General features: G+C 45.5%; 2 protein-coding genes across 2 annotated transcripts; one reads left to right on the forward strand and one right to left on the reverse strand.

The window, feature by feature from the left end:
- Positions 1-1,226: 1,226 nt before the first annotated feature.
- HEPN1 (hepatocellular carcinoma, down-regulated 1) lies at positions 1,227-1,501 on the forward strand. Its single transcript, XM_064375530.1, is given in 2 exon segments — positions 1,227-1,295; positions 1,298-1,501. Coding segments are annotated over 2 exon segments (273 nt in total).
- Positions 1,502-2,904: 1,403 nt separating this feature from the next.
- On the reverse strand, positions 2,905-17,893 carry HEPACAM (hepatic and glial cell adhesion molecule). Its single transcript, XM_012470205.2, has 7 exons — positions 17,427-17,893; positions 6,460-6,801; positions 5,473-5,754; positions 5,085-5,178; positions 4,507-4,580; positions 4,149-4,219; positions 2,905-3,207 (listed from the first exon to the last, which is right to left on the reverse strand). Exons 1-7 carry the CDS (start codon positions 17,689-17,691, stop codon positions 2,905-2,907), a joined length of 1,431 nt encoding a protein of 476 aa, XP_012325628.2. The 5' UTR covers positions 17,692-17,893.
- Positions 17,894-24,191: the final 6,298 nt, after the last annotated feature.

Genomic DNA, 24,191 nt, shown 5'->3' on the forward strand with positions numbered 1-24,191 from the left:
TTTTGATTGTGTGATATAGTTATCTCCTAAATATTCTCCTATCTTACTGGCTGTGCATTTTTTAGCCTTCTTGGTGAGGTCCTTTTAACCTTTCTACACATAGTGATGGCCTCAGAAATCTATCTGCGGCTTTCTCGCTTTCTACTTCGTATACTTTCCTGAAATAATTTCATCAACTGCTATGGCTCAGTACCCTGAATTCCCCCATTGTGTCTTGCACTTCCAAGCTTTTACACATGCTTCTCCCTCTGTTTGGACCGTGTCCTCTCAAACTTTCAAAAACCAGGTTAACTAACGAGTCTTTCTAAGAAAGACCCAACTCAGGTCTGTTCTCCTCCAAGATGCCTTTGCCGACAACACCTAATCTACATGCTCCCAGAGCACCTTGTATCTACCTCTGCTATTGCATTTTATACACTATATCGTAATCATCTGTTTACTGATCTGTCTTCCTGACACAGTTATGCTGTATCCTCAGTGTCTAGCACAGGGCCTAGTTGATGGTAGATAAACACGTGTTTTTTGGATAAACATAAGAACACCTGAATAAGTAAATGAATGAATGAGTAAGTGATTTTGGAATGGGTAATTTGGGGTTTGGAAAGAGGGTAAAAGGTGGTGAAAGAAGAGGAGAAGAAAAAAGGGAAATAAATGACTGGTATATTTAAGCAGCTTGTTTTGTTACCCTTGCTTATGTGGAATAAAGATATCATTTCATTTCATCAAAAGTTTATTGAGCATCCAGTATGTGCTAGGCACTCTGCTAGATGCTAGTAATACAAAGATGAAGATCAAAACAACACAAAAAGAAACAAACAAAAAAATCCCACTTCTGTACTTACCCCTCCCCACCCCCATTTTAAGGCAGATTTGGCTTAAGCCTGGGAAGCTGGCCCCTCAGGGATTCAGCACCAGGGAATGGCATGCTCTCATCTCACCCTAAACTTCCCCTGTGCATCTCAAGGTTGACCAGAAGGTATTCCTCCTCCAAGTCCTGCCTCTTCCACTTTCCTGAGAAACTTTCCCCTACATGCATTATCTCATTATGGATAAGGCACCTGGGAAGTTTAGGGAGCTGCAAAGGCACACCTGTTCACATGAGCCTGGGGACGTGCCTAGGGGCAGGGAGTTGAGAGAGGCATGCTGTTGGGGTCAGGGCAGAGGGGGTAAACTAGAAATGTCAGTGCCTTTGGGGCTGAGACAAAACGTGCCCTGGTGTGGAGATGATGAGTAATGGGGGTCTTGGAATTGCTCCATGGGATGGTGGAGAATCAGCTCTGGAGTTTCGGAGGTTGGGGAGGGGCCAGGGATGCAAGGACCCTTGGAGGCATTCAGGAGGAGAGGACTGAATACATAGAGGGCCTCCTTCTCTTCCAGCCTTTTAATTGCCCTCTCTCCTCACACAGTAGATTACTGCTCCTCCTATGAACTGTTGAATAGGTGGTGGCATGGGCACAGCCTGGCTACACAGTGGCCAGGCCTCTTTATTATGTTAGTGTGATTAGGGAGTCTGCCCTTGTTCTGTTCCCTGGGATCTGAGCATGCGGGAGCAGGGCAGATGGATGGCAGGAAGCCAGGGGTTGGATCCTGTTTCCCTGAAATGCTGGGAAGCAATAAGCCTCCTCCTCCCCCGACCATTTCTCTGGAGATTAGGACTTATTCTCACAGCTGGAGGAAGCTCAACAACCTTCCTGAGGACAATGATTGTTTAAAAGGCTTATTTTGTAAGGAAGCCAGGATGAAGATATGAGTTTGATGAGCTAAAACAATTCCTCACTTGGTCTGGATTTCTGGGCCAGGGGAGTAAGTGGAATTTACTTCTTTAAACGAATAAGCCCATCCATCTCTTTTATTCAGGAACAGAGACAGAAAGAATGCTTGGCATGGCATGCCTCTGAGGGAGGCTCTAGGAGGAGGCCAAGCTGCCAGGCTCGAGTTCTTTGCCCTTGCTAGGGCCCAGGTCAGAGGGAAAAGAAATGATCCAGGTGCAGTGGCTCACGCCTGTAATCCCAGCACTTTGGGAGGCTGAGGCTGGCAGATCACGAGGTCAGGAGATCAAGACCATCCTGGCCAAAATGGTAAAATCCTGTCTCTACTAAAAATACAAAAACTTAGCCGGATGTGGTGGCCGGCGCCTGTAGTCCCAGCTGCCTGGGAGACTGAGGCAGGAGAATTGCTTGAACCCAGGAGGCGGAGTTTGCAGTGAGCAAGGATGGTACCACTTGCACTCCAACCTAGGGGACAGAGCGAGGCCCTGTCTCAAAACGAACAAATAAAAAAGAGAAATGTACTTGTACCCTTCCTTCACCAACTTGTAGGTCCCCAGGTACCAGGTGCCCAGGGAAAAAGGCCTTCACAATGATCCCCCCAGTTCAGAACAGCCCCTGCACACCCAGTTACCGGCATCTGGCTTCTCCTTAGCTTAGTACAGCTGTGAATTTCGGGAAAGTGGCCTCTCTAATCTGAACTTCCCCTCCAAAAAAGTGCCCCAGAACTCAGGCATTTATTCAGAGGGAAGGGTGGTGAGTGGGAAACCTCATAGCTCCCTGGGAAGAGCACAGGATAGTCACAGGGGTTAGGTTATTGATGTTAGTTTCCATAAAACCCTTTCGGGTATTGGGCCAGAAATTTAATAATCTATGTGGTTCTAAGAGGGCACAACCTATACCAACTGAGAACACAGCCAGTAAACCGGCAGCAAAAGCGACCCGGTTTCACCACCTCTACACTGTCGCCTCCGCACACTCGCCTCCGTCTGCGCATGCTCACACACGTCCACACCCGAGACACCAGCGCCCCGCCGGGACCTCCCCTCGCCCCTAGCGCACCACCTCCCGGCTTCCCAGCCCTCCCCAAGGCCGCCGGCCGCAGACCGCAGGCGCCTCGCAGGGGGCTCGAGGAGTCTCAGGCGCTGATCTCCACCGGGCCGGCCTCATCCTGCTCCCGGATTATGTGCACACCCGCAGTCCGCAGTGTGCGCGAGGCGCTGCGCGAGCGGCCGGGCGAGCTCGGGGCCCTAGGGGGCGACGTGTGCGTCCGGCCGGTGGCGGGGGAGCGCGCTGGGGAGCGTGGGTAGCGGCGGGCGGAGCGGATGGGCAGCCCCGGCGAGCGACCGGGCACGGCGGAAGACACGGAGTAGCCGGGCGGGCCGGGCTCTGTCGCGCTTCGAGGCTCCGGGGCCGGGTTCTCCTCGGGCTCCGGGGAGTCCTGCAAGGACACGCCCCGCAGGGGTCAGGGGACAGTCCGCCCAGCCTGGGAGCGCGCCTGGTGTCGGAGCTCGCTGGAATTCCGAGGGGAGGCACCCGGTTCCCTCTGCACGCCCCCCTCCTGGAAGGGGCAGACAGAGGTCTGGTTTTTCTGGCAATACGCCACACTGAGCATGGGGCCTCCTGGCACATAATAGGTGTTCAGTAAATGTTGAAATTCGATTTTTGAGTGCTTTTCCCCTTTACTCTCCTCTTTCTACCGGTCATAGACAGCCTGGGACAGAGTCAGTTGTGGAATAGGGTGGAAATCACCAGAACTGGTGTCCAAAGACCTAGGTTTGAAACTTAGATCTGCCACTCATTCACTTGTTTAATCCTGAGCAAGTCATTTAATCTCACAGCCTTGTTTTTCTAATCTCTAAAATGGCCATGACACATATATTGCACAGGGTTACTCTGAGTACTATAAAGCAGGGGTCCCCAGCCCACAGGCCAAGGACTGGTACTGGACTATGGCCTATTAGGAACGTAACGGCAGAGCAGCAGGTGAGCAGCAGGCCAGAGAGCAAAACTTCCTATGTATTTAGGGCCGCTCCCCATCGCTTGCATTATCGTCTGAGCTCCACCTCCTGTCAGATTAGTGGCTGCACTCGGTTCTCATAGGAGCACGAATCCTATTGTGAACTGCACATGCAGGGATCTAGGTTGCATGCTCCTTACCAGAATCCAATGCCTGATAATCTGAGGTGGAACAGTTTCATCCCGAAACCACCCCCACCACCATCCATGGAAAATTTTTCTTCCGTAAAACCGGTCCCTGATGCCAAAAAAGGTTGGGGACTGCTGCTATAAAGGGATAGGATTATGGTATGGCTCCCTAGCACCAGGCATGTGGGAGGGGCTCACTGTATGTTTCTGGGCACCCAGCCCAGAGCTGCTCACCTTGTCCTTCAGGATATAGAGTGCCATGGGGTTCTTCCGTTCCTGCTCACCACTTCGAGGGAGGGTGTCTGCTGCACATGGGAGAGAATGGGGTGGCTGGCTCAGGTACGGACTCTCCACACCAGCTGGCACCTACTCTCTGTGTTCCCTAACTGGCCCACCACAACCTCCACCAAGATATCTGAATATCCTGTCTCCTACCTTGGCCAAACCTCTCCCTCCTCTGCAGTCTTTGTGCAGTTGGTGGAGGAAGGGGCCCTGCAGAGCTGTTTTCCTTATCGCCCAGTTCTGTCTTTTCCCAACAGCCCAGTGACACTCAGTGTCGATGGGATGGGTGAGTGGGTGACTGGGAGCTCACCTTCTGATTTCAGGCGGTCATCATTCTGATCCATGTATTCCAGGGAGTTTTGCTTCTCTAGCTTCTTCTGTTTCCTGTGAATCAATCCAGCCCCACCATGAGCCAAACTATTGAATGTGAGAAGGAGAAGAAATAATGGGGACACAGGGAAGAATCTGATGGCCATAAAAGAGGCCTTGTGACAGGAAGATGGGCTGGGTACAGTTCATGAGCTTTGGAATGAGCCACATCTAGGTTTGCACCTTGAGTCTGTCACTAGCGTTGTGACTGTGGGCAAGCCATTTAACCAATCCGAGTCTCAGTGTGATTATCTGTAAACTGCAGATAAAAGGTAGCAGGCTAACCACAGCCACAGTACCTTGCCCCAAAAAAGGTACTTGGCAAGTGAAAAACTACTGTTACTGGTGCTAGGGTTGTGGGGCTTGGAGCACAGGATGCTGTTGCACACACGATGGTAGACTGGATCTCTGGGGAAGAGATGCAGAGCCCTGGGAGGAAAGGCATGTAAAGAGACCTAAGACAGGGCTTAGGTTTGGGTTGGATTGAAGGACTCGGGTGCTCAGGAGAGTTACCCAGACCTTTTGGAGGGTTTCCAGCAGGCACAGACTGTCACCAAGGTCACAAGGAGGAAGATGCCTCCTGTAGACAAGATGATGTAAAGGGAGCTTCTTCCTAGGGAGAGAGAGAAGCAGTGAGGCAGGAGAGACTTCAAAGGGGCAAGGTGTGGTGAGCAGAGCTTCCTGCCATGGAAGGAAGAGAAGGGGAGCCCCAGGCCACATGCCTGACTGATGCTGGTGGTGGAGCTTGCACAAAACCCACTGCCTACCTCTTGGTGTCCTCTATGGACAGTTGGCATATCTCTGTCCCCTTCCCCCCAGTGACATTCTTTGGGATGTCCTCAGTCCCTCATGGTCACCTGCCTCTTGGGGCTTTAAGTACTTAAGGAAAGCCTGGAGAGAAACTCACTGTATACAGTGATCTTGATGGGCAGGCTGCGGCCCTGGCTGATGGGGTTCTCCACCACGCAGCTGTACAGGTCGTCGTCCTCCATAAGCACGCGCGTGATGGTGAGCACCTTTTGGTCAGGGGACAGGAGCATTCTCGAGTCATTGAGGAGGGGCTTGCCATCCTTCAGCCAGGTGTAGCTGGGCTTGGTGCCATTCTCATGCGAGCAGTTCAAGGTGAAGGCCTCACTGAGCTCCAGCACAGTGGTCGAAGCCACCAACACCTGCGGCCTTGAAATGGGCACTGAGCCACAGGAATGGGGGAGCCTGTGAGTCATTGGCTAAGAAATGTCCCCTTTCCCCTTTTTAGCTCGCTGCCTTCCAACACACCTTTAACACTGCCTTCCAACTCAATCTGTGGGCTGAGAAGACTTCAGGCATCCTAAATCCAGTCCTTTCCCATCATTTATTCATTCATTTCACCAACTATTTATGGAGCACTAACTAGGCACAGTGGGTAAATTCTGAACAAGGCACACATGGTGTTGCCCTCGTTCCCTCTTTCCAAATGCCTTCCCAAGACCACTGGGCTTTAATGTCTTAAACTGACCTAGCCAGGAAGATATTTTAGTTGGGCTAAGCATAGGTCCAAGTATTTAGGTTAAAATCTTGGCTCTATCACTTCTAGCTGTGTGACCTTGGGCAAGTTATTTAACCTTTCAGTGGTTCACTATCCTCATCTGCAAAATGGGGGTAATGATATTAACTATCCCCTGATTTAATGAGTCAACATATGCAAAGCACTTAGAATAGTTTCTGGCACATGGCAATCACACTACATGATTAGCTGTGCCGTGCCTGTCTGCCAACTTCTAATGTCCACTTGCCTCAGTGTCAGCTCCCAAGTGCATTTTGGGATGGTTTTCCCTTGGTCTAGTTGGTGCACTGGGCAGACCCTTCCCCAGTCCCACCTGCCAGTCTTGCCTCTTTCCCTGCCAGAGCACTTTACCATCTACAGTAAGGTTGATGGTCTTCTCCCCAGTGAAGGTGTCATCAGTGATGGAGATCTCGACCTCATAGGTGCCTTCATCGGCCAGCTGCAGGTCGCTGAGAAGCAGGGAGCCATTTTCGAAGAGCCGGATACGGTCTCGATAGTCAGGCCGCAGGGTGCCGATGATCTCTGTGCCAATGGACTGCACCACGGTCACTGGCTTGTCACGCTTCAGCTGCCACTTCACTACAGGCTTGTCACTGCTGGTACTGCTGTACTGCACAGAAAGCAGAGCCGACTTCCCCACGGTGCCATGGATGAGGCGCACGGGGCTGGTAATGTTCACCCCCTCCAGGGGGTCTGTGAACAGAGACCCATGAGGAAGAGGGCAGCATCAGGCCCTGGGCTCCTTAGCCCACTCCCAACTTTAAGCCCTCTGATCTCCCAAAGCCTCGCCTCTCTGGCTCTTGACTTCCTGCCAATCCTGGCTGCTTACGCCTTGGTGCTATCTCTTCCTCCATGGTAGCTCTGTGCACCTTTGCCCCTGTGTCCTCCCTCATAGTCATCTCATGACCCTCAATCCTTCTTCCACCTGGCCCTCTGCCTCTCTGGCACTTTGTCCATTGCCTTCCTCTTGTGGAAGATTCTAGCTCACCCACACCCTAGGCGATCCATTGATAAAAATATTTATTGAATATCTCCTATGTGCCAGACACTTTTCTTTGTCTTTAGGATATATCAATGAGAAAAACCAACAAAAATCCCTATCTCATCTGAAGCTTATAGTCATTAGACCACTGGGCGAATTTGTCAGATCTTCTCGATTGGGGATTGGGAGGGTGAGATGGAGAAAGCATGGGAACATAGGTTCACAAAGAAAGGAGCAGGTCATGAGACAGTGCCAGTAAAGGGAAAGCTTAAGGGCCTGAAGACAACTTGACCACTTTCTAGTTATACCAAGAGCCTCCCCCATCTTTTCTGTAGATGCATGTAGCATCTTACTAGGCCACTCAGTGAAGAACAGTTCTGCAAGTGGGAAGGTGGTTTTGGGAATTCACCTGAACTCCAGCCCAATCTGTACCCCTAGAAGACGGATTTGGGATGGGTAGAACAAAGAGCTTAGAATCAGAAAAGCTTTGTCAGACTGGGCTCTAGCTCTTACTGGCTATGTGGATTTGAGTACATAATTGAGTACATAATTTGAGTATATAATCGTTTTAAGGCTCATTCTTCTCATTTGTAAAATAAGGATAATAATAATAACAAGGCTGGGCATGGTAGCTCACGCTTGTAATTGCAGCACTTTTAGAGGCCAAGACGGATGGATCACCTGAGGTCAGGAGTTCCAGACAAGCCTGGCCAACATGGCGAAACCCCGTCTCTACTAAAAATACAAAAAATTAGCCAGGCATTGTGGCATGCTTCTGTAGTCCTAGCTACTCTGGAGGCTGAGGCATGAGAATCGCTTGAACCAGGGAGGCAGAGGTTGCAGTGAGCTGAGATAGCACTCCAGCTGGGCGACAGAGGGAGACTTCATCTCAAAAAAATAAAAAATAAAAAAAATAACAACAGCAACTGCCTTATCAAGTTCACAGGATTGGAAACTACAGTATGCATATTAGTCATTGTCATACAGCAGACAGAACACAAAATTGAGCAGAGTTTTGGGCCTTATTATCGATACATGACTTAGGAGGGTCCCATCTCTTTGGAACTCAGATTCCCTATACATAACAGAAGTCGTAGGCTAGATGGTCTCATTGGTTTATTCCAGCCCTGTAAATCTGGGATTTTACCACTTGTGCAATGGATGCTATATCCAGAGACACATCTCACATTTCAGAGATCTCTTAGGAGCTTTGAGACCTGAATAGATGCTGTTATTTGGTGTCACCTGGCCTTGTAGAGCAATCCAGCCACCTGAAGGAGAGCATGCCAGTTGGGAGGAGGGCTGAGTTTAGCTGAATAGGCACGTACACGCCAGATTCTCCGTCCCTCTGCACCTCCTGCCGCTTCCTTTGACTGTCATTCCCTCTGAAGCTCCCTCTTTCTTTCCCACCCTTATTTCTCACTCTGTTGCTGCTCCCATTCAGTGTTGAGGAAACTGAGCTGTACCTTTTTATTCCTTATTTCTCTCCTTGTGCTTAGAGGACACAGACCAAGCCAAGAGACAATTAAACTAAAAGGTTGGTGGTGAAGATCAAAGCAAATTTTATTTACTAAATATATTAGATCCATTTTTGGAACAAGTGATTTGCCAAGTAGTGAGCTCCTCATCTTTGGAAATGGTCAAGGAAAGGCCAATTAGTTATTTTTTCACTTTGCTGGGCTTCAGTTTCCTCCTCTGTATAATGAAGAAGCAGGACCAGAAGATCTCTAGGGGCCTTCTTAGCTCTGGCTTTTTTTCTTTTTTTTAGACAAGATCTTACTGTGTCACCCAGACTGGAGTGCAGTGGCGCAATCTTGGCTCATTGCAATCTCTGCCTCTCAGGATCTAGCTATCCTCCTACCTCAGCCTTCCAAGTAGCTGGGACCACAGGCATTTGCCACTATGTCCAGCTAGTTTATTTTTATTTTTTTTATTTTTTGAAGAAACAGGGTTTCACCATGTTGCCCAGGTGTCTGATCTTGAACTCCTGAGCTCTGTCAATCCACCCATGTTGGCTCCCAAAGTGCTGGGATTACAGGCATGAGCCACCACACCCGGCCCAAGCTCTGACATTCTATGATCCACTACCTGCCAGAAATGTTAGAATCATAAAACCTTAAAAGTAAAAGAAACTGGCTAGGCGGGGTAGCACACACCTGTAATCCCAGCTACTTGGGAGGCTGAGGTAGGAAAATCACTTGAACCTGGGAAGTGGAGCTTGCAGTGAGCCAAGATAGCACCACTGCACTCCAGGCTGGGCAACAGAGCAAGACTCCATCTCAAAACAAAAAACAAAAAACAAAAACAAAAACAAAAGAGCAGAAGAGACAGCTCTAATGATTAGAGCTAAATGTGTGACTATCTGAATATCATATGCTTGCTGTTGAATGAAAATCTTAATTTGGGGCAGGCAAAATGAACAACATAAACTATTTTCAGACTTTTAAAATTAACGATACTTTCTTCCCACAAAATCTTAAATTAAAATGGAAAGAAATGAAATATGGTTCCATCTCACCTGCTTTGGTAGAAGAGGTGCTGGGGATGAGTCCTGTCCCCGTCAATAACCTAAGGAGCGACTAGGAATCCCTATCGGCTCTGTGCATCAGACCAAAATCCATTTGGCCACATGATCCATAAGGTTTCTTTTAATTCTGAATTTCTGTGATTATTTAAATGGGATCTCCTGCCTATCAACTGCTAGGTCCAAGGCATGGCTTGATTTTAGAAAAGCAAACTTTCAAATTTCTCTTTTTAGGCAAATAGGCTTTAGTATGTATAACAAGAGGTGGCCCAGAAAAAAGGCGCAAGCTTGATTAAAGGCCCTGGAGTGATGATCAAATAGCTGGGAAACATCTAACCCCTTTCTCGAGACCCAGTGTGTAGTAGTGTGCTGTGCATGTGAGGATTACGTATGCAGAGCCACCCTGGAGTTAAGTAAATTGGTGTGTAAAAGGAAAATAAATCTTGGGGCCCCCAAATCACTAAGCTAAAGGAAAAAGTCAAGCTGGGAACTGCTTATGGCAAACCTGCCTCTCATTCTATTCAAAGTCACCCCTCTGCTCACTGAGAATGCATATCTGATTGCCTCCTTCGGAAAGAAGGAACTCAAAAGAATGCAAGTTTATCTCTTAGTCTCTTATCTGTCTATGACCTGGAAGCCCCCTCCCTGCTTAGAGTTGTCCTACCTTTCTGGACCAAACCAACGTTCATCTTACATATGTTGATTGATGTCTCATGTCTCCCTAAAATGTATAAAACCAAACTGTGCTCTGACCACCTTGGGAACATGTCATCAGGACCCCCTGAAGCTGTGTCACGGGCATGCATCCTCAACTTTAGCAAAATAAACTTTGTAAATTAACCGAGACATGGATCTCAGATAGTCAGGGTGCACAGGTGTAATGACCCCAAGCACCAAACTTTGAGGAGTCTCATTTCCTTCTTCTAGGAGTCTGGACAGTGGCAACCTCAAAAACAAGTGGAAGGGATTTCTCCTTTCCCTTCTATCTTCTGTGGCCTCCTGGAGCTTCCCTGGCTTCCATGCTCTCCTATCCCATCCAAAGTCCTAGTAGCCTTTTCTCAATATATTTCTCCCTGAAGCCTTTCTGCCAATTTAAAGTTGATATTTCTGGATGACAATATTGGAGAAGCTATGGCCTATAGATTGCCTGTGATCATGCAATCTAGTCCTCTCATCATGCCTGTGATCATGGGTATGTCCGTGGGTCAAAAGGATGTATTCACACGTGTTCATAAGTGAATGAAAGAGTCTTTCTTGACAGCTGACAGAGCAGTTTGCTGAGCAAACAGTTTCCCAAAAACTCTAGCCAAAATCATACTCTGTATTAAGTTCAGGTTCCACAACTTTCAAGGGACACAGAGAACTGGGACAGGAGCCAAAGTATGACACAAAAATGAGGAAATAGCTCACAACTAAGGTCCAGAGTGGAAATAAAAGGACTAGGACCACTCAACCTTGAGAAACGATTAACTTAATCATTGTCTCTAAGGCATCAGGAGGTAGAAAGTTTCTGTTCCTATCAGAGGCTGAAGGAAAGGAAATTGAGATCTCAGCAAGATGTATCCTATCACCCTCAACAATGTGGTACTGGGGTAGGGTGGTGGCCTCTCCTCAAGTAGGATTTTGAGCTGCTGTGACGCCTGGGAATGTCACACTTTAGGGTATAAGAATGCACCTGCAGACAGCCTTGGCTTTTCTTATCAGGGTCTTCCCTTAGAGAAATCACCATCCACTCATTTTTATCTGTTCACTTTGCTGGGCCAAAGTTTCTTTTCACCAGTATTTGTCTTAAATTTACCTTTTAAAAGTGTCAATGGGGGTGGTGCCAAATGTGTGTTCTAGGATTTGGTCTATACACACCTTATCTATATTCCCTAACACCAAAGACTGCTGCCATGTCCCTTTGCATCTGAAAGGTTTTTTGTTTAGTTTGGGTCTATCTCCACAAAGAAATCTCTTCATCCTATGGCCATCATAGATACCCTTCCTTGGGCTTTCTCCAACTGTATTATTTCCTTTTATGGTGTGGTAGCCAGAACTGCATCTAATAATCCAAGGACAGAACACTTCGGTTTCCTAAAAGGAAAACATATTGTTTCTGCTTTTGATTTTTAATATCATTCCTAATTAATGAGGATCTGAGAAAACCACCCCCTTCCTCTGCTGTTACTCTATAGGTGCATCACTCATTGTATAGATGTTGGGGCTGCTGTGTTGTATTCTTAGGTTGCTATCCTGTTGAGGCCCACAAATCATTTGAAGTGCCAATTATGCAGGGATATAAGAGAAACCCAGGAAAGAGAAATTGTGAAGAAGGCTTTTGGGATCCAGGAACTGGTAGCTTTTTATCTACAATCTAAGGATTGTAGATATTCAGGAATGTGTACCTAGTTAATAGGTATTAAGATGGCATACAGAGATTTACCATGTTTTTGGACTGAAACAATTACTCTTATTAAGTTATCAATTCTCCTTAACTGATTTATAATTTAATACAATACAAATCAAAACCCCAGGAAGTTTACTTTGTGATCTTGACACAAAGATAGACAAACAGATCAACAGAAAGTCTGAAAACAGACTTAAATATGATTGCTCAAATGATGACAAAGGCGACACTGCAGTGCAGGGAGAAAAGTGCTTTTCTCGAAATAGTGCTGGGCCATCTGGGATAAAAATGAATTGACCCTTACCTCACACCTTACACAAATATTAATTTTGGATGGATTTCAGATCTAAATGTTAAAGGCAAAACCACAACATTTGAAAAAGAAAACAGACTATATCCTTGACTTGAGGGGAGACACGAGAGCTCTTATAAAGGACACAAAAGTGGTAACCATCAAAGAAGGAAATGATACGTTAGACTCAATAAAAATAAGAGCTTCTATTCATCAAAAGCTACTCTTTAGAAAGTGAAAGGCAAACCATAAAGTGGGAGGAGTTATTTGCAATGCATATATCCTATAAAAGGCACGTATGCAAAACATATATTTTAAATGCCCACAAACCACATTTTAAAGAAATTCAAACAACACAATAGGAAAATGGGTACACTAATTATGATGGAAATGCAATTTTAAACTTTTTTTTTTTTTTTTTTTGCGACAAAGTGTCACCCTGTTGCCCAGGCTGGACTGCAGTGGCATGATCATACCTCACTGCAGCCTCAAACTCCTGGGCTCACGAGATTCTCTTGCCTCAGCCTCTCAAGTAGTTGGGACTACAGGAACACACCGCCATACTCAGCTAATTTAAAAAAAAAATTTTTGTAGAGACGAGGTCTTACTACATTCCCTAGGCTGGTCTTGAACTCCTGGCCTCAAGCAATCTTTGTGGCTTGGCCTCTTAATGTGCTGGGATTACAGATGCGAGCCACCACACCAACCTTAAACCAGAATTTGATACCAGCTCATATCCACTAGGAAGGCCAAAATGAAAAAGAGAAAATACAATTATTAGTGAAGATATGGATCATCTGAAACTCACACATGTTGATAAGAGTATAAACTGATATAATTATTTTTGAAAACTGTTTGGCCCTACCTACGAAAGCTAAATACACAGATACCCTATAATTAAGCAATTCTATTCCTAGGAGTATCCCCAAAAGAAATGCCCATATCTGTTCTCCAAAAGATATGTACTATTATAGAATGTATAATATTAACAACTCTATTCATAAAGCCCCAATGGGGCTAAGTTGGTTGGGTTGGTTTAGGAACAACCAAAGTGTCTGTCAAAGTTGAATAGAGAAATAAATTGTGGCATATTCATACGATGGAATTCTATACAGCAGTGAGACCAAACAAACTACAAAAACAACGTAAATGAAATCTACAAACTTGGGGTTCAGCCATAGAAGAATGAATACATATGATACCACTTATAGAAAGACATGCACAATTAATTTGTATTGGAAGTTAGGACACCATTGTAACCCCAGCGGGAAAGCAGTAGTAACTGAGATAGTATGAGGGTGATTCTGAGGTGCCAATATGTTTTATTTCTTGATTTGGGGGTGGATTACATGGGTTTGTTAACTTTTTAAAGGTTCACAAAACTGTATCTTTATGCTAAATGTACTTTCTCATATGTAATTTTTAATGACAATTTAAAAAATGACAGCACCTACAACGTAGAGGTAAACTTGGAGCTAAAAAGCTTGGAACCCAGCTAAGAGACTTGTTTCTATTGGGTCCCTAGAGGATGGAATAGTTGGTGGATTCCAGAGAAAGAAACCTTGAAAATAAGATTACCTAGACTTACGGCATGCTGTGTTTATGTCTATCAGTTAATGCCCTGGACTCTAGAAAATTCTTATGTGAATGTTTGTTAAATTGGAATTTAAAAATTGGGAAATAAAAATGATAGATTTAGAAAAGCCTCATTTGTCCATGTCAGGGCCAGAGTGTTAAAGACTGCATGTTCCGTGCCTCAGGGTTAGCTTGGTGTTGTCTGCCACAGCACAAGATTAAGGTAAATCTTGGGGAGCCAGAGCCACACGGTCCAGTCTCCTCTTTAGTGCCAACCTTAAAAAGTGCATTTCCCAGCCAGCTTCCCTTGCTGTTAAGTATGGCCAAGTGACTGAGTTGTAGCAAAGAGAACTAGTGTAAGTGATATGTAACACTTGCAGACCTTGTTTAGCAAAGGCTTCCTTGTATGTTTCGCCGTTAAAAATAAAATAAAATAAAATTCTCTACCTGGAAGAAATGGAGATAAACCTCAGGGTGATCTTTGGAAGCACATGTCAAAGTTGATAGGGCTCCATTGGCTTGGTCCCTGAAAAACTTCATGGAGTAGAGTCCTTCCTCTTCCCAGGCCTAGTCTGAAACTACAATGGACTATCACATAGTTAATACCAGGAACTTAAATTTTGGAATTTATTGGTCCCAGAAGCAGACATTTTCCTAAATAATATATTAAGAATGGTGGGGATTCCTTCTAGAATCTCAGCTCATATTACTCTTTAGTCCACAGCAGTACAATGGCCTCTCCCAGCACTTATCTCTTATCTATCATAGGTCATTAACTGATATAATATTAGCATAGCTTAAATTATATATATATTTATTATTATTTTTTTTTTTTGAGAAAAGTTCTTAATCTGTCACCCAGGTTGGAATGCAGTGGCATGATCATGGCTCACTGCAGCCTTGACCTTCCTGGTTCAAGCAATCTTCCCACCTCAACCTCCTGAGTAGCTGGAATTACAAGCATGCACCACCAGGTTTGGCTAATTTTTAAATTTTTGTGGAGATGGGGTTTTGCCATGTTGCCCAAGCTGGTCTCAAACTCCTGGGCTTACGCCATCCACCCTCCTGAGTCTCCCAAAGTTCTGAGATTACAAGCATGAGCCACTGCGCCTGGCCACGTTTAGAATGTTTTGGTGTATTCACTAAGTTACATTTTTTCACACAGAATATCCTTGATCACCTTTTGTTTTGTCCCAATCTTACTGACTGACGTGATCTTTCTGTAATTTTTTTCCTTATCATTTGCTGGCCAGAAGGAGTTTAGGGCCATTTCTGCTTTGTATATTTGTGCCGTTCCTATCCTCAATTCACTGTCTGCATACCTTCAGCTCTAATTCTTTCTTCAGCTCATTGTTATTTCACAAAAGCCAACAGTAACCTCTTAATTGCCTTATCCAATGGGCTCTTTCAGGTCGTTGTCACATTGGATCTCTCTGACACATTTGATGGTGTTGATTTACTCCTGAAACTCTCAACTCCCTTGATCTTCTGGATAGCACCACAGGCTTCTAGTCCTCCTGTCTCTCTGACCATTTCCTCTTCGTCTACTTAATAGGCATTTCTTCCTCTGCCTTCCTCTACAAATCTTGAGGTTACATGATGTTTCATTTTCATCCCATATTTTTCCCCTCCTAATTAATATTATCTGTGCTTATTGTTTTAACTCTCACCTATTGACTGACAGCTGCCAGATACCCCTCTCCAACCCTGACCTCTCTGCCACCCAACTCCAGGCTATGTAACATCTTCACACGGAAGCTTCATACGTATTTCAATCTAAACATGTATGATACTCATCACCATATCCCTCAACTTTGTCTCATTTTTTTGTTTAAGATTTTACACAGGAATCCCCCCTTCCTCCCTGGATCCTCCTACTTCCTACAGGTCACTAGCTCCTGATTTACCTCTAAAACATTTTCTCAACATGCCTCATTTCCTCTATCTTTATTATAATTTCAGTCCATGTTACTTCTCTTATTTCTCTCCTAGTCTACTGCAATAGATTTGGTATAGGCTGACCTGTGTTCCCCTGAAATTCATATGTCAAAGTCCTAACCTCCAAGTACTTCTGAATGTGACCTTATTTGGCAATGGGTCACTGCAGATCTAATAAGAAGAGATCATACTAGAGTTGGGTGGACCTACTCTAATATGTGTCCATATAAAAAGGGGAAATGTGGACACAGACACGCAAACATGGAGAATGCCATACCAAGACTGGAGTGATGCTGACACAAGCCAAGGAATGACCAGAAGCTTCAGAGAGAGCGTGGTCTTGCTGACACCTCGATCTCCCACTTCTGGCTTCCAAGACTTTGAGACAATGTATTTCTGTGGTTTAAGCCACTCAGTTTGTGGTATTTTGTTACAGGAGCCCTAGAAAATGAATACAAACTTCCTTTCTTACTTTATTTGCCTCCGGTTCCCCCTCCAATGGCTCCCTGCAGACTGAGTGAGTTATCTGAAAGGTATGTGTAAGCCTGACGGTCCCCAAAATTAAAAACCGCTCACCACCCCCCAACCTCTCAACCCCCAGAATACGAATCTGGTTTACAAAACTCTTGCCTAACTCAATTCATGCTTTTCTCTCCAGCAGTGATGAAATGCTGGGCTGGGACTAAATACTTGATGTTATTTAAAGCTGTTGACCTTTGCCCATTTCCCAACCCTAATGCCCATTCATACTCCTACCTATTTTTCCCATCTTTTAAAATTCAGTGCACGCATTCCTTCTACAAGGAAACCTCCCCCTGGTATTCCCACACTCTGTGTCCTACCCTACCAACCCCCCACCACCAGCATCAGCTTCCTGGATGGGGTAGGTGACCTTTCTCTGATTGCGATGCATTCTCTGCATAATTGACTTATGATAGTTCCTGCAGTTTAGTAAAATGATCTCTGCATCTGTTTACCCCATGAAGTTGTGAATTCTTAGGTGCTCTGTAATTGTGTGTGTGCATATGTGTATGTACTCATAGGTAGGTATATTTAAATAAGATCACTTCTCAAAGGAGTTGGTAGGGGGCGGTAGAGGAGGTAGGCAGCTATGGTGTGGAGTGAATTATGGATAGGTTGGTATGACTATCCCACACTAGGAGGCTCATTATCTCCAAAGCTTCTTTCATTTGCCTTACTGTTTTACACTCAGAGAAGCTGGAGTAGGGGGCTGGGGAAGTACAAAAAGAAGATTTCCCCTACTCCCACCCCTCGTGCCCCACCACAATTCCTTGGGAAGAATGCCGGACTGGCCCACGCCAGCAAGTCATCCCATACGAAATGGCCCAGTGCCTGCCATCTAATGTACTGAATGCCGTGGGAGCTCCAAAGTCATGCAGCCTTTTGGGGGGAAGGGGCAGGGGCCGCGCGGGAGGCACACGGAATGAAGTAATATATTCAACGCTAATGCCTGAATTCTCTGAGAAGCTTCCCACGGCAGCTGAGCTCTCCCTTACTCCCGCCCCAAAGGCATTCAGGCCCTCCACTCTCCCCTCCCTCTGCTGTAAAAGCCCCTGGTCCTTTCTCCAGACCCTTCCTTACCCTTCCGACCTCCTACCTGTCTGGATCAGAAGAAGGTAGACAAAAGGAGCCAGGCGCAGGGCCCTGGAGGCTCTGGACAGGGCTCCCCTTTCTCTCTTCATTTTGGGTGGTGTTCTCCAGCTCTGGTGCAGACAATTAGCATGATTTCTCCACTCTGGGCACGTCTCCTTTGTACCACTCGGAGTTTCTCTGCCCGAACACAACCCTGCCAACTTCCCTCTGAATACACAGAGCTCTGTGTATTGCTGGGCTTGTTCTTTCCTCTCCCTCAGACCTGGCATTTTCTAGTTTCCAAGCCCTACATCCCCAGTTTGGAAGAGGGTATCTGCTTAGGAGATAATCTCCAACTCAGGTTCCAACATGGGGGCGCCTACAGCCCAGCAGTTTGTTGCTTGTCTGTGCTGAGCCCCACTACTAGGGGAGATGAGGATCGGGGCTCAGTCAGGGCACTGAGCTGGGACACACACTTAATCAGACCTTGTGTCCCAACCTACCCTGTCTCCACCTCACACTCCTTCTCCCTGAGGAGGAGGGTACATGCCAGGACAGACCTCCAATAAGCTCTGAAAAGGGAGGGAGAAGAGCTGTTAAAAAGCTGGGAAGTGAAAGACTCCAGAGAATTGCTGAAGAAATGGAAAACTCCCGTTCCAACCCAAAGGAAGAAGACTGGAAAATAGCTTGAATTCTATTACTTTTACATTTGCCTTTCTCTAACTTGGAATTTTATCTTCTATCATAGAATCACATAGATGCTGGAGACCTCTTTCCAGAAGCCACTCTGTTCATTCCCCTGCTTCTAGCCAATTTTCTAGAACGTGTCAGAGCAAAATGAAGGTAATGTCCTAACAACCAACATCCTGGGGTTCTCTGTTATCAGCTTAACAGCCTAGCTGTGCCTTCCCGTCTCGAGGCTGTGAAGAGGAGAAACACCCTAGCTCTACACTGACCACCATTCACATGTTCACACCTTTTCATGAGGGCGGCTAAGGGAATGGATGCCTAGTGACTGTGATCTAGGTGGGATGGGCTCGCAACCTCTTTCAGCCTCCAATTTCTTATCTGTAAAATGGGAAAAAGGAATCGCTTCCTTGGGAAGAATTGTTGGGAGGATTGATGAAGATTTGGCACAGAAGATTACCTAGCAAATCTTTGTTACAGAGATGACATTTTAAACTTTTTAAAAATTGCCTTTTCTTGTTTCTTTTTTCATTCATGCAGGGATCTTTACATTTTGAGGAGATCAAACTTCACAACTTCCTTCTTGGTCATCCCAAACCCTGGTCTTGGTCTTGTAAATGCAGAAATTATCTCTCTAAATATTCTCTTTACATACTGGAGAAAGCCTAAGTAGGTCAGTTTTCTAGAACTGAAGCATTATTACATAGCCCTTCTGAGTCTAGGCAGAGGGAGAAGAGTTCGGAAGCACTGAACTTCACAGAACTCTCTGAAAATATTCTGAAATATATAAAGGGGATTCTTTTTTCCCTTTGCATCTCTGTGTTTATGACTTTTCCTTAGACAACTCCATGTACCTTTCTTCCACTGAAAGAGTTAATGTTAGTATAGCAGGTACACAAAAAGAGTCAGTATTCAGCTTCTGACATTTAAAATAGCATTTCAAAGTCCACAGCAAGATGAAAGCCTTAGCCAGTATTTGTAAGGGACAAAAGAGTATTCTAATTTCTTTTATCTATCCCTTGACTTATCATGGATCAGCCTGTGGACCGGAGCACAGAGTCCTTCTAGAGTGTGGCTAAATGGCCCCTTTGCCTGTGATGTCTAGGCCTTGAGGCTTATGGATGGGAGTAAAGGGAGGATAGGATATAGTGTTCAGGAAATAAAAAAAACCTGAAGTTTGCCCCTGTTATCCTGAAGCACTGTGGAAAGAAAAATGTGCTAGAGGAAGACTAAGAGGATCTAAGTTCTCAATATCCCTACTTCCCTGAGCCTCCCAGAGGTGGCTCTTTATACCTGCACAGAATTTGCAAGGGCTTCTAGGTGCCCAGAAGCCCTTGAAGAGACTCAGAAGTGCTGAGAAGGTAGAGAACCGGCAGGAAACAGAAGATTGAGCAAAGGCACTGCCATGTACAGGGGTTCTGAGGCCAGCGGCAACACCTGGGGCCACCTACTGCTGTAGGTGGGAGCCACAGGTAGCTCATCAGGCCAGGAAAGAATGTGGACTCTGAGTAGAGACCGGTGGGAAACCTGAGAATACTACACAGGTCCACAGACACTGTGTCCCCCTGTTGCCACAAGGTTGCTTCAGCCACACCACCTATATTTACCCCAACTTTTACTAGTGAGGAGCTGGGGTTGGGAGAGGATATTGGAAAGACTGCTTGAGCAATTGCCCGAGCTATCCAAGAAGAGACTGAGCTACCTAAAGACAATGTGAAAATGGTTGGATCAGACTGGGCTTACTGAGATGGAGTGACATTGTCCTCTGCTACCCTGGGGGGTGAGAGGCTCATGTGGAAGATCACAGCAACTACAAAGACATAAAGGCATTCCCTTTCCTTCATATGTCTGAGTGTACAAGGAGCAGTTTTGCAATCCTGCTTCCAGTGACTGAATAGGCCTTTAGAAACTTATAATCATCTGCTTATGTGCCTTTCTCTCTGAAGAAACAGACAGCTCTTTGATTTAAGAGCCGTCTTATTTGTCTCTCAGTCCCTACTACCTAATACAGGGCAGGGCACATAGTAGGTGCTCAGCAGACAGTAGCCGAATATTGGATGGATGAGCCCATGCCCTAGCTCCTTTAGAGGGGCTTCTCAAGCACCTGGACAACTGCAGGTGGGGGAGTGAGCAAGCGAGCGAGGCCACAAAACGATGACAGACCAGTTTGTGGACACATATGAGGAATCCCTCCAGAATTTCCAGAAATAATCGGGCTCACTTTGAGTGGGGACACTGATCCAATAGGTAATTGACTTGCAGAAAGGTAAGGTAACAGTCTCACACATAACACAGACTGTTTATCTCGGCTGTCTTGGCTTGTCTTATGTTATCCTTCCTTGTGTTCTTTGAGTTTTTTGCTCTTGGTGTGTCTGTCTCATATAATTGTTGATGATGCTGGCTGTTTTTTTAAAAAGGGATATTCTGACTATTAATGCTACATTTCTTTAACGTCAAAAATGTATTTATACTTGTTAGTTCACATGTCCAATTTTTTTTATCAGAAAGTGTGGTTACTGTGGCCATTTCCTCATGAGCCTGCAAGCCTTTCTGGAGCAGGGAATGTAATTCTTTATTTCCCTGGATCTCCTCATGGGACCCAATTCTGAGCTCTGCATAATGAGGCTGCTCCAACAATGGACTGATGGATTGACTGATGGCAATCATCCCTTGCTCAGCCAAGGCCCACAGCCCTGCCTTCTCTGAGCACTCCGACAGATTCATTTCTGAGGCACTGCCCTCTTCTGAGCAGTGTGGCCCAGTTCTCTGGGTCCCTTCACTGCATACAGTTGCTTCAGAATATTCCTTATTTGGAAACCCCTCTGGGGCTCTGGAATCCAGACTCCTCACCCCAGCACTGGTGGCAGCTTTGCCTGCTGGTCCTCACACCTCTGCACTGACCACCCAGACAGAGACCCTACAGCTCAGGATGGAGCCCCTCAGCACACACACGCATCCACCAGCAGAAACTCAGATGTATCTGTCTCTAGAACAGGAGGAAGAAGAAGCTAGTGATATTTTTTTTATTGTACTTTAAGTTCTGGGGTACCTGTGCAGATCATACAGGATTGTTACATAGGTATGCATATGCCATGGTGGTTTGCTGCCTCCATCCCCCCGTCACCTACATTAGGTATTTCTCCTAATGTTATCCCTCCCTAATCTCCCCACCCCCTGCTATCCCTCCCCTAGCTCCCCTCCCCTCAACAGACCCCAGTGTGTGATGTTCCCCTCCCTGTGTCCATGTAGTCTCATTATTCAACACTCATTTATGAGCAAGAACATGCGGTGTTTGGTGGAAGCTAGTGATTTTAACTGAATCACCATCCTATGCAAACGTCTGTGAGAGCTGGCCAAAACAACAAAGAAACAAAGAAACAAATAACAAAGGAGGCTAAGAAATTGTAAAACTGAACTCTGTCTCCCAAGAACTAAAGGTCTTGTAACAGTCACAGAGCAGTGGACTCACTGTGCAGCAACAGACATTTGAGATAACCTTGTCTCATTTCTTCATTTGTCAGATGAGGAAACCAAGGAATAGCAGGGTAAGTAATTTGCCCAGAGGTAAATCTACTGATGGACCCAGGACGCTGATGTTACTTAAAAACAAATGAACAAGAAAAAAATCATTTAAAAAATTGTTACTTAATAGTAAAGGCAAGAAAAAAATAACATACACATGAATGACATGTGAATAAGTACCATTTTAAATAATTCTACTATTAGAGGTAAGAGTGTTCCCACCCACCTGGCCTGTTCCTCTGTCTCCAGGGAATAATGATAATACTACAAAAGAGGTTTAGCAATTGCCCTTACTAATACTATCCCAGCAGTGGTGATTTTTATGTTTAGTATGCCTCCTCCTCCCCTTCATTCATTTCTTGCTATTAATTGAGCCATATCTGTCTCCTCCATTAAATTGTGAATCATCGTTAATAGCAGAATGAGAAAAAGCCTTCCAACCAATGGCACCAAAATTCCTGTAAATGAGGGAATTTTCTTTTCTTTTTCTTTTATTTTTTTTTAAGATGGAGTCTCACTCTGTCACCCAGCGTGGAGTGCACTGGCATGATCTCGGCTCACTGCAACCTCTGCCTCCCAGGTTCAAGAGATTCTCCTGCCTCAGCCTCCTGAGTAGCTAAGATTACAGGCATGCACCACCATGCCCAGCTAATTTTTGTATTTTTAGTAGAGATGGGGTTGCACTATGTTGGTAAGGATGGTCTTGAACTCCTGACCTTGTGATCCACCTGCCTCTACCTCCCAAAGTGCTGAGATTACAAGCGTGAGCCACCGTGCCTGGCCGGAATTTTCTTTAGCAAGAAAGAGATCTTATGCCACATGGAGTAGAAGGTAAGACCTTCAGCATTAAGAGTCAAGGAACAAAAACATAAATTGTTCCTCATTAGAAATAAACAGGAATTTGGGGACAAGGAAAGTGCAGAGAGGAGAGAGATGAAGACAGGGAGAGGGGATGAGAGATCAACATGGTGGGGAATTGAAGAAAATTTAAGAGCAGCTCGCATTGTTACACTGTATACCTACCCTCCTTTGTCTTCTTCAAAACTTCTTCAACTTGAAAAAACTTCTTCTTCAAAACTTTACTACACTCAAATGCAGTATACGTGTGTGCTTCTAGCCAATAGAATATGCAAAGGTGATGGGATAGCCACTCTCTTCTTTAGGTTACAATATAGAATACATAGACCAGAGAGAGATTGTCTAGTGTACCGCCATGGCATGAGAGGGCCCTGTGGCAAGAAGCTGCTGGCCTTCTCTAGGAGTTGAGAGCAACTGTCAATCAACAGCCAACAACAACAACAATAGCAACAAAAGGGAACCACAGTGCTACAACCACAAGGAACTGAATTCTTCCAATAACCATATGAGCTTGGAAAAGAACCCTAGGCTCTGGTAAGGAACTTGGACAGCTGACACCTTAATTGAAGTCTGGTGAGAGACCCTGAGCAGTGGACCTATCTTAGCTGTGTATGAATTACTGACCCAAAGAAACTGTAAGAAAATAAATGTATGCTACCAGGCATGGTGGCTCATGCCTGTAATTCCAGCACTTTGGGAAGCTAAGGCAGGCAGATGGCTGGAGCCTAGGAGTTGGAGACCAGCCTGGGCAACATGGCAAAACTCCATCTCCACAAAAAATACAAAAAATTAGCCAGGTGTGATGGTGTGTGGCTGTAGTCCCAGTGACTCTGGAGGCTGAGGTGGGAGGATCCTTTGAGCCCAGGAGATTGAGGCTCCCGTGAGCTGCAATTGCACCATTGCACTCCAGCCTGGGTGACAGAGCTAGACCCTGTCTCAAATAATAATAATACATGTATGCTGTTTTAAGCCGCTATATTTGTGGTATTTGTTATGCAGCATAGAAAATGAATACAATTAGCGTGTGTGCATTTATACTGACACAGAGGACTGAATTTCAGGTTTGGTATGACATGGTATGGAAAAAGGACCGCATATGTAGAACTGTGAAATGAACTCTAAACTGACTAATTCAGCTGAAGCAGGAGTATGGAGTCAGGGATGGTCCTCAGAATGTAGGCCTTCAAAAATGTGAAGAAGTATTTTTATCTTCGTTTGGGTTTCCTCAGAGGCAGAGCCTAAGTTAAGAAGTCAAATAGTTTATCCAAAAGGTAATTGCAGCACAACCAGGCAGTACATTGGGGGAATAAACTGGAAGGAAAGAAAGTCAGTAGAGGTTGCATATCAAGCAAATCACTATTGTGGGCAGTTAGAGCTTAATCTTCCTGGGAGCCCTGGGTGGTAGTAAAGAATATACCTCCTAGGGGCTAGGGAGCTGGGGTATTTATCCACCAACTGCCATCAGATATGAGCTAAGAGGATGCTTCTGAGGGGTAAGGAGAGGTTAATTTCTGAGACTTCTTACCTCCCTCTTCTAACTGCTCTCTCTCTCTCTTTCTCTGTCTCTCTCTCTCTCTCTCTCTCTGTGTGTATATGTGTGTGTGTATGCGAGAGAGAGAAAGAGAGAGAGAGAGAGCTACTCTGCATATGACTCTGTCAACTACTTTATATACATTTGCTTATTTATTTCTTCCAACCCCATCTTACAAAGAGAAAACCTAAA

Source organism: Aotus nancymaae, unplaced genomic scaffold, assembly GCF_030222135.1.
Source record: "Aotus nancymaae isolate 86718 unplaced genomic scaffold, 86718_ANA_hifiasm-v0.15.2.pri h1tg000012l, whole genome shotgun sequence".
NCBI classification, from domain to species: domain Eukaryota; kingdom Metazoa; phylum Chordata; class Mammalia; order Primates; family Aotidae; genus Aotus; species Aotus nancymaae.

Bases quoted from the DNA above. Each gene is read 5' to 3' on its own strand.
- HEPACAM (XM_012470205.2), bottom strand. From the start codon at position 17,691: ATGCCAGGTCTGAGGGAGAGGAAAGAACAAGCCCAGCAATACACAGAG. The intron at 6,802-17,426 runs GTAGGAGGTCGG...CTCTGTTCACAG, and splicing joins CCTTCTTCTGATCCAGACAG to ACCCCCTGGAGGGGGTGAAC. The intron at 4,220-4,506 runs GTGAGCTCCCAG...TCCCATGTGCAG, and splicing joins TGACCGCCTGAAATCAGAAG to CAGACACCCTCCCTCGAAGT.